The sequence below is a fragment of the Marmota marmota genome, unplaced genomic scaffold (assembly GCF_001458135.2).
Source record: "Marmota marmota marmota unplaced genomic scaffold, marMar, whole genome shotgun sequence".
Taxonomy (NCBI): domain Eukaryota; kingdom Metazoa; phylum Chordata; class Mammalia; order Rodentia; family Sciuridae; genus Marmota; species Marmota marmota.
The window spans coordinates 18,219,250-18,230,129 of NW_026000068.1; the positions used below are offsets into that span (position 1 = coordinate 18,219,250).

At 36.4% G+C, this 10,880-nt stretch overlaps 1 protein-coding gene across 7 annotated transcripts in view; it reads left to right on the forward strand.

The window, feature by feature from the left end:
* The window catches only part of Lrrc7 (leucine rich repeat containing 7), a 432,103-nt gene extending 422,823 nt beyond the window's left edge, over positions 1 to 9,280 (forward strand). For 6 of the 7 annotated variants that reach the window (XM_048814043.1, XM_048814045.1, XM_048814048.1 and 3 more), the window contains 2 exons: positions 781 to 871; positions 2,953 to 9,280. In XM_048814043.1, coding sequence (XP_048670000.1) covers positions 781 to 871; positions 2,953 to 3,005 — 144 coding nt within the window. In that variant the 3' untranslated portion in view covers positions 3,006 to 9,280. Of the gene's footprint in view, positions 1 to 780 lie in introns of all 7 variants that reach the window. The other variant, XM_048814046.1, reaches the window with a different exon arrangement.
* Positions 9,281 to 10,880: the final 1,600 nt, after the last annotated feature.

A 10,880-nucleotide genomic window follows, 5' to 3' on the forward strand; every position in this document is an offset into this window, starting at 1 on the left:
AAAAAAAAAAAAAAAAAAAAAAAAAAACTAAAGGCAGTGAAACATTTAAGTGATTGGTTATTTGTAATATTAATCATGTTTTTAAAAAGCATAAAAAGAGTAAGTAAAATAACAAAGGCACTGTATGCCAAAAATAAGTGTCAGTCCACTGAATATTGAAAAAGTCAACCAATAGGCAATGGCCATGTGCATACTCCCAATCCATCTCAACTAGGCTACTCTGTAAACAATTCTAGAACAACAGCCAGACTGAACTACTATACCACAAACCTGTTTTTCACTAATATATCTTCCTTCCTTCCTTGCTTCCTTGCTTCCTTCCTTCCTTTCTTACCAGGGATTGAACTCAGGGGCATTTAACCACTGAGCCACATCCCATGCCCATTTTTTTGTATTTTATTTAGAGACAGGGTTTCACTGAGTTGCTTAGCACCTCACTTTTGCTGAGGCTAGCTTTGAACTCGTGATCCTACTATCTCAGCCTCCTGAACCACTGGGATTACAGATGGGCACCATCGCACTGGACAGCAGTGTATCTTTATGATCAACACAGTGGCAAAGACATACTAGAGATTGGATAAATACTAGTGGAATTAATAAATTGGATTAAGTCTGGATAAATTGGATAAAGTTACTTCCATAGATGCTATTTCACTGTGAATTTTAAAACTGGTATCTTTTTGTTGCTCAGTGTTCCCTTGGATCATATGATTAGAAACAATGATACAATGATAAGCAAATATTTTGCATTGATTGTCTTGTTTTATTTTGCATTTGCAGGCAAATGGACACAGTTTTGTACATATGGAACATGAAAAAGCTGTATTACTACTGAAGAGTTTCCAGAACACAGTAGACCTAGTTATTCAACGTGAGCTTACTGTCTAAATATTTTCTATAAATAGTGAAGATATGTCTAGCCAGACCTAATGTTCAAAAAGAAATTTATACAGAGAAACAAATTTTGCCAATTGCTGGACCAATGGCAAACATTAGTGCCAAATGTATAATACTATATGTTAGCACTGATCATCCTTAAAAATGTTAACTCTACAAATATGATGTTCATGTGGTTATGTATTAGTTCTAACTGTCAGCCTCTGGCTGTGCATTGGTGCAGTTTTGTTTTTCTTTTTGTTTTTTTAATCAAATAAGTTTCTTCTCAAAGTGGATTTCATATAATTTCGGAGCACGGAAGCACACACAGCTCTTTATGAATTCTGCTCTCCATCAGAAACACTGCCTCAAAGTTGTATATGCCTTTATATAGAAAATACGAACATAAAGAATTATAATTCCCATAAAATATTTCTAGCACAAGGTATATGTTGGCATATATACAAAAAGAATATAGAGAAAAACAATATTTTCATAAACTAAACATCTCGGATTGAGAAAGAAATATATCTTAAAATAAGACTTTACTATATTGAATCTTTTTCAATAAAAATTCATGATAATGCCTTATGAAAGTAACTGTACATATGGTATAAAGTGTTTATATTTGGTTCCATATTCATTTACTAAATTCTCATAACACAGAGTGAAATATTTCATAAATTCTACATTTATCACTGGGACCTGAATAAAAATAGGAAAAACTAATTTGTTCAATGCCTTTAGCTAACTACAATACATGCAGAGTTAAAAAACAGACTAAAGGTCATTATAGATAAGTCTTTTTCACCACAAATTTAAGCAGTGAATGATGGGTGGCAGGAAAGGTATTGATTTCTTTCTTTCCAGTTTATGTTGATTATAAACTGTAGCCCCTGTGATTTCTTTACTTGTAAATGTGGAATTTATTTGTGTGCTGCTTTATTTTAATTTGCTACTTTTAAATCATTTAAAATGAGTTTGGGGAATTGATAAAATTTATCATTAAGAAAGACTTGTTAGAAAGTTAATGTTGGGTGATTTTAAAACTTTGGCATTAAATATGAAACTTCAAATATAATTTCTCAGAGCTGTGGTCTACCTGTATTAATTTTAATGCTGTTTGTGGACAGAAATAGATAAAATACTTTTTTCCCCAAAGAATGTATCAAGGTATATTAAATTATGAATATGCTCTCTCTAGAGAGTAATATAAGAATAGTTAATATAGAATTATTTACTTTTACATTGGAACTGTTTTCCTCTATAAGATCAAAAGTCATCTTATAATCCTTTATAATATTTATTTTTGTTAATTATTAATTTGATTAAAATATGAATTTTAAAATTTAGAATAATTTCCAAGAATTGGTTATATGTGTTTTCTCTCATATTTCTACATAGCTCTTTATAGATATATAATGAATTTACTTCACATGCTATCGATTCAAGTATATTCTATTGGGATTTTACAATAGAATTACATATTGATGTCATGAGAGCTCTGAGAATAATATTTGTAAGTTAACTGTTTTATGGGGACACTGAAAATATTGTATTTTTGTAGGGTCTATTAAAATGAGTGTCACTTATTAGAAGTGCAGTGGTATTTTTTGGCGTAGAACTTGTCACTTGATGGCAAATGACAGTTAATTTTATAGATGGTGCACTAATTTTGATGTTGCTTCATGTCAGGTGACATGATTCCAAAATTTTATAGGGTTTGACAATTAGCTGATTCAATGATTGACTTATTTGGTATATTTCCCAGAAGTAACTTTAAATGCATTTTAAAATATTGAGTTTTCGATGAGAAAATTCTTTCAGAGCCTAATTCTATTTGTTAAAACTCATGCCACACCACTGTATCCAAATACTGTAGGATGATCATCATTCATCAAGATCAAGATCCCCCTCTGGCCACCCCAGGATCACTTACAGGAAAACAAACTCAGGAGTGTAGTTTTGTGTCAAGGAAACATCTCAAATTGTTCCAACAGTGTTGTTTAATCTTTAGTGGGAGAGGCAGGAGGAGAGCCCAGTGTGGGACTTCCCCAAGTCTTTTTCTTACATTAGGTTTCAACATCAATCCCAAGGCATCAGGATATGCTTCTGAGACACTCAGCTGAGAGGATCAAGATCCTAGTAAACATCTGTGCCACTCCTGATGTGACAACATTGTCTTGGGCCAATGCTTTAATACTTCATGTTCCACAGTTCAGAAATGAGGAAAAGAGAAAAGGGACCCCCTGACCAACTGGAAAAGAAATCTGATGCCAGAACACCTCATTGTCAGTTGTACTACCATGCTGCATGCAGAGAACAGGCAGGTAATAATTAAAAGGGGATATTTTTTTTTTAGTTGATTGAATAGAATAATCACATGAGGGAGAAAACATCCAATTCATCAATTGATAGGGAACCAAAACCAATAAGTCATTGATTTTAAAGTATCAACTTCTTTTTAATAACTGGCTTACTGCCTGAAACTTAGAATCTAATTTGGGTTAACAACAATAAAAGTCAAGGGTGTGCCTTTAAAAAAAGAAAAATCAACAACAAAAAGGAGTGGAATTCATAATGGCCCTTCTTGATTTTTTTTACTGATGTTTTTCTGCTGAGGAAGCTGTTTCTATGTGACAGATCAGTAAGATGTAATGGAGGGAACTGAAAAAGATTAGAGGTGGAAAGAACAAATGGTGAAAATTATTAGCAGAATTGTCCCAGAGTTTGCAAGACAAAAGGCATTGGTAGATGATTTTTAAAATAGTACGTTATCATAAAAGCTTTCTTAGGATAATTCCAGCCCTCTAGATAACACAAGTTGCCTAAACACAATAATTTCAAAATGGTTAGTATATTTTGACAAAGAACACCCAAAGTCAGTATGACACACAAGTATTTGCATTGTGCTAATTTGTTGCTATTTGAAGCCCATGGAAAATATGTATCACAGTGACTTGGAAATGTAATATATAGAGATCAAACTATCTGTATTGTTTCTGCACCTTACCTTGGATTACCACCATCAAGATGGAAAACAGCTTTGAAGAGGGGGTGACAAGCTAATATTAATCTGTTTTTAATCTTAAAGGTGATTGTACACATATTACTACTATAATTGTTTATTTTAAGATAGGACTAAAATACCTTTTACTGTGTGAGGTAAAGTAAGAAAAGATTCAGAGGCAAGAAAATGTTGAATTTAGGTTTATGTATTCAAATATTACATGAAAAATATCTGAATTTGCCATAATGATTGGATAAAAAAAAAGAAAAACTTTACTTTTAATCATAAAATTTATTTAATATCTCTGCCACGATTTAAATCTTTGCAGTGTACTTACCAATTTGTCTTTCCAGTGACTTTTAATGATATCCTTGATCAATTTCTGCTCCTGGTTGGCACACAAATCAAGAATACCTATTCTGATAAATATGCTCTTATCAAGAGACAAGGATACAATATTACCAGATAAAAATCCACATTGGTATAAAAAGTTGTCAGTTCAGTCAGACAACACATTTGACCAAATAGCAGGTTAATTGAAATGCTAAATGAGCAAAAAGTAAAAAGTTATGCAGATAATGAAATCCAATAAGTTAAAAGGGTGGGTCTTTATCTAGCATAGGAAAAGCAGGGCTGAGTTCCCAGTAGAGTGTCTCTCACAGAAATGCTGACTTTCTGAGCTTAATAAAATGTTCAAAAACTTGAGTTAGTGATGTGCCCTCTCTTATGATTGTAGCTACCTGATCAACTGGGAACTGGGGAGAAAGTTCCAGACTCAAGATCACATACATAAACTATTTTCCATTAGTAACACAAGTGCTTCCGATGAATAAAAGCATCTCGCTTTGGCTCAGAAGTTTTCCCCATCACCCAACAAGACTATAACCCAAAAATACATTATAGAAAGAAAATAGAATGTGGAACCAGGCATGGTGGCATAGGCCTATAATCCCAGTGATTCAGGAGGCTGAAGCAGGAGAATTGCAAATTCAAGTTCAGCCTAAGAAACTTAGCAAAACCCTGTCTCAAAATAAAAAATAAAAAGGTCTGGAGATGTAGCTCAGTGGTAGAATGCCCCTGGGTTCAATCCCTAGTACCATAAAGAAAAAGAAAAGTAGAATGTGGCTGTGGAAAAATGGATGTATACTATGGAAATCATGTGGGTTAATATTATAGGAGACCCAGCTCTCCCATGCATCCTTTTAACTCCATTTTGACCTGAACTACTCAGAGTGGGTATTTTCCAAGACACCCCACTGTACAAAACTAAGGCAGGTGCAATCGAGTTTTCCAGTTATATCCTGAAACATCTAGGGGAATTTCTGTTTTAGATGCAAAACTGACCTCTCTTCATTGCTGCTGTTGCCACTGTAGATCCATCCCTCCAACCCCATTGCTGCTCAAAGGAAGTGGTGTGCTCTTCTCTTGCTGAAGCAAGCATAAGTGGCCCCTGTAGAGCTCCAGCTGTTCAGAGACCCTTGAGCATCAGCTGACAGCTTCAGCTCTCAGTTTGGAAGGAATTGTCTTAGGTGATCATGGAACCTGGAGAAGTGACAGTAACCAAGGCCCAAAGGTGGGGCACTTACTGAGTCACTGACAACCACATGAAAAGCTTACAGGCAAGGGTGAGGGTGGGCACTGCCTTAATAGAACTGTTCCCATTTTTATTATTTAGTTTTTCATTTATCTTTTTTTTAATGTTGGAGTTTGCCATATTAAGAGACTTTCTCTGAGCTTTCTAAAATAAAATTCATAAACTTATTTTATGTTGAGTGCCCCAAAAGGTCTGTCCTTTGACCACTGCCTTCTGCAGGCACTCAGGGAGCAAGAGTCCAGACTGAATTACTCAGAAACAGTAAGTGAACAACATTCATTTAGCTGGCGGCCTGTCATTGCCCCAGGCCTCTCTCCTCATCTTTCACTCTATCTGCAGAGAATGGTTTGGAAAGTTTCCTGTAAGGGTGAGAGTACAAGAAATTCTACTCAGAAAATTCAGAAAGTTCTGATACAATGAGGGGCAGAGGTTCACTCCAAGTTTTTATTAAACATCCTGCAGTGAAAACAGAGGACTATTGAATTCCCTCCGCTTTTAACAGTGTGATTGTCTTAAACTGCCCTGGTAGAAGCAAAAATAAGGAGAAATAACCTGAGAGAAGGAAAATCACTTGCTTGTTCCAACTTGAGAGGTGTTTCTTCAGTTGGCCAGGTTTCCTGGGTTACATTCTGTGCAGGACTCCAGCTTGCGGTCTGTGTAACAACATAGTGACAAGCAAGGTAAGAAATTGGCCTGGATAGCAGGCATGCACAGGGGTCAAGGGTGTCTGCAGCTGCATCGATTTCTCCCCAAGCTGTCTGCAAAATGTTCCCTTTTCTGGCCTAATTTTGTTCACAGCAGCAACCGAAAGTCTAGGAGGTTGTAAACCTGAACAGCATTTATATAGAAAGTATTAAAATCCCTTGATTCCTATTAGTATAGCATTAGAACCAGGCCTGACCCAAAGAAAAGTCATGAGTCAAGTTTTCAAAAGTGAATTTATTTTTTTAATTCAAAAGTGAGATTTTTTAAAGCAGGCACAATTTCCTTTTCTCCTGAAAAGAAGAAGAAGAAGAAGGCTGCTGTTTTTATTCTTTAAGGTTAATCTAATTTTTGATGGGTGTTGGGATTGGTGCTAAGAAGAAAACTTAAGTGACTCTTCCAAAATTTCCCTAGCTTTAAAAGTATTTTTCATTAGTGTTGTACAAGAGTGTTGCTTGTGATGATTTTTTTTTTTCTTTCCTTAAAGTTAAAAGATGAGTTAGCCTAACAGATAGCCAGGCATCTCTACACCTAGAGTTAAGTATCTGGTACAGGGACTTTTATTTTCATCAGCAACTTGTGTATTTTCTCCACGGGAAAACATTTTATTGGAGACTTCATAGACGCAGATAACAAAAACATTAAATGCAATGATTATAAATATTATAAGTATCTGTTGAGCATCAACTGCCTATCAGGCACCACAAGGAAGATCATGTAGTCTCCTCATCCCAGGAACCTCACAAAATTCCAGACAGTATGTGACAATGCAGTGAGATCCTTTGTCCTTTGCCCTTAATTCATCTGTTGGCAAAGGAATTGGCATCTGTATCTAGCCAAATCTGAACGCAGTTGCTCCATGTGTAGCTGCCAGTAGGGCTCCCTACTGTGTCCTACTGCCTCTGGGAAGCAGGACTTAGGGAAACTGCATAGATGGGATGTGGCCAGTGTGAATACCTTGTTGGACAAGGTAAATAGAAACCAGAATCCCTTTAGCATCTTGAAGAGAGGCCATAATTTTGTCAGTTTGTAAGCCCTAAAGAGGAAAGGGAACATAATGAGGAATGGTGCTCCTCAACCTGGCCCAGCGCCAATTGGGTCTGTGTGCCCTTTACATGATGGGAGGAGATGCGAGTCAATGCTTGGATAGACTGAGGTGTTGACTGAAAACATTCTTATATGTGCAATGCCTCTTGTGACCACTGCTTCCTGTAGGCAGACTCTCAACACAGTGGTCTAATGTTAGCATGAGCGGCTCAAGAATGCAGTGGGTTGAACCTTCATTCAGCTGGCTGCCTTTGAACTTAGGAGTTCACTTGAAGTTGTGAAAGAAAAATAAGGAGTAGTTTGGAAGAAGGAATCCCCATTCCCTTTTAGCTTTGAAATTTAACTGCTGCCTCATGCTGCCTGATATAGAAAAGAAAATTCTCATTGCAAGATTTCCACCCAATCCCATGAAAATGCTGTTTGTATAAGGTTGGATCACACCTATCCATGTATCATAGACACCTATTCTTCCAAGAAAAGTTTGATCCTAGAGTCTGAGTTATTTTCCCCTCATGCTATGTGTACTTAGTGTTTTAGACACAGAGATCCTTCCCTTTCCCTGTGCTTTTGCAGCTTCTGTCCCCACAAGTTTCTCTAAGGGAAAGCCTTGCTGTCCTTGTTCCCTTTCTAATTTATCAAAGTCATATGCAGACTTCAGATCCAGTTTCAACAGCACTCCAAACATTAAGCCTTCCCTAGTCTTACTGGAAAGAATTATGCATTATGATACTTTGTTTATTTTGCAGTATCTTCACATTCTGCCTGTAATGACAGCTATTTTGGTATTTGTTTTTTCTCTCCTATCAACTGTAACCTCCTTGAGAGAGGATCAGACAATGCTTAACAGAGGCCTTCTGGAGAGAACTTTAGGAGGACACCTTTGCTTCTGCTAACCCTACATCCTGATGCCTGTCTTAGTGTCAGAAGCATAGTAGATGCTCAATAGATATTTGTGCACTGTTTAAATGGATGACAGGCCTCACACATAAATGCATTTAATAAATATTGAATTAAACAGGAAATTGATGTTCAATTTTTATCACCTTAAACCATGAACCTTGTATCTTCTCAGTTCATTCACCATTCCTAGTTTTGAGGAAAAAAAAAAAAAAAAAAAACTCTTTTAACCTCATCTTCCTTCTCTCCTTGGCATTTCTTCTAAAAACTCTTAGGTCTTTTGTGATATTTCAGAAATTATTTTTAATTTCCCTCTTATGTGTTCTAAGCACCTAACCCTGTCTAAAACATTTAAGAAGTGGCTTGTGTTCACTTAATTGGAGCACATCATATCTATTCTTTGAATTTGTTTCATTTCTCTTCTGGGAAGAACTCATGCATATAGTTGTCAGAATTATCTTAGAGGAATGAATGCATGAGGCTGAACTCAGAAGGCCATGATTTTGGCATTTTATAGATAATCAAACCCAGTTCCCTCATTTTACCAAGAGTCCCCAAGGCCCTGAAGACTATTAAACTAAGGAAGGGACAGTACATAGTTAAGTCTGGTTTTGCACCCTTTTTAATCATTCTTTGTACATTGCCACTTGGTATATTACTTTGCCTAAGCTATTTTCACAAGTTGGATGTGGGGAGAAGAGTATATGGAGTTGTGAAAGAAAAATAGGGGTAGGGTAGTTTGGAAGAAGGAATCCCCATTCCCTTTTAGCTCTGAAATTTAACTGTTTCCTCATGCTGCCTGTTACAGAGTAAAGAAGAGTAAAAAATTGTCTCTGCATAGGCCTTTGGCCACAGCTGAGCATGACAGTGTCTACACCCTGCATTTTAGCATCATTTCGTGGATGGATCCCACCTCCTGTATCCCTATAGTGAAAATGTGATAAGTTCCAGGCAAATTTCTCAGGCGACTGCAAAAACTACAGAATTGCTATGATTAGACCTGGGGATTGCAGACTGGGTGGATCCATCCTAGTGGTAGAGCATTGCTTAGCATGCCTGAGGCCCTGGGTTGAATCCCCAGCACCATCCCACTTTCCCCTCAAATTGGTATGATTGACTATTCAGATAGACCATACACACACACACACACACACACCAAAAAAAAAAAAAAAACAAGATCATATTGATTAAACCATCCCCCCCCAATTTTTATAAGGATCATAATTTGGCCTGTTGATCTCAAAGGAGAATGAGAACATGTTTAAGTTGTCATGAACAGTCGCTTTGTTAGATTTTTTCCTTGACAGGACAAAAAGTGGAATTCAGCCCTTTAAAAGAAAAATTGTGTCTTAGTACGATGAACCCCAAGTTGGTGAGTTCCTAACTCCTAACCATGGTCACTTTATTGCTCATGAAAACCTGATTTCCTTGCAAACAAAACATTGCTGTCTTAGCTTCTTTCAAAAATATGTCCCATGTTTTTCTCTTTGTGCTTCATAGTAATTGATTCCAGAACTGAGTATTCCCATACATCAAATCTTTGTTGTCTATTATTTTGCTTATAGAACTAATACTAATTACTGTCATCCTGCCTCTGCTTTTCAAGTGCCTTTTTATAAGGAGAACTTGCTAGCTGTCTTTTGGCTAATTATCTTCTTTTCATGAAATTTTTGGGTTTAGAAAGATCTAGAGGTCATGAGTCTCTCTTAGAGGAAACTTCCATCATTGTCTTCTTTGACAGTCTGCTGCCTCAGACTATCCAAGGTCTTACTGTTTGGTCTGATAGACCAGCGTCTGTATATTTGCATTAGAAAGGAATGCCAAGTCTGCTTGAACAAAAATGATATGAAAAATGAAATGGAAAAATGAAATATTAATTGAAAGAGTGATGCCATCTTAGGATAGTAAAGGGGAAAGAGTAGTGGAGAAGAGTAAGAGTACTTTAGTATTTTAAGTAAAAGAATTTTTGAATAGTAACTAAGAATAATAACAGATGAGGACTGGGTAGGGGAAATTAAATTATTACAGGAGCAAGAATGAGCAAAAGAAAAGAGAGATAGAAGATTGGTAAAGAGGAATGGAAAGAAACAGAATGAAAGAAATCAGATTCCAGCATCTCCTTTGGTCTCTTGACATTGGTACCCCTACTTCATACATCCCTGGATTCCCTTCCTCTCCCTCACCCTCTCCTTTCTTCTGGCTGAGTGATGCTTCAGCTCTTCTTGGTTTCTGGCTTGCCTCCAGCTCTTCCAGGTGTCAATTCAACACAAAAAAATAATGCATCTATTATAAATATATTTAGTTTAATTGCTATGCATTTCTAGGAGCTGTTTTTGCAATGTATTGGTAATTTTTCTAGTCATGCATCTTCTCAGAACAAGTAAAATCACTACAAGTTATCTCATAAAAAGTTGTCAGAGTTGAGCTAGGGATATAAGCTCAGTTGGTAGAGTTCCTGCCTCACATGCACAAGGCCCTGGGTTCAATCCCCAGAACCACAAAAAAAAAAAAAAAAAAAAAAAAATCGGAAACAAAGTCTAATATCAGACAATATTGATATATGTAAAATTTCTTTGGCGAAATGAAATTTATTATTGTCTTGTCCTAAGACTGACTGAAAAGGATCTTGAGAGGATCTGACTCCTTTGTCTCCCTCCCTTCAGGAAAGAGTTAATGCTATTTATATAAATTCTTCCAGGGACTAACAAGTCTCTCTGATAAAACTGATAAAGCAACAAATCATGGGTTTCAATC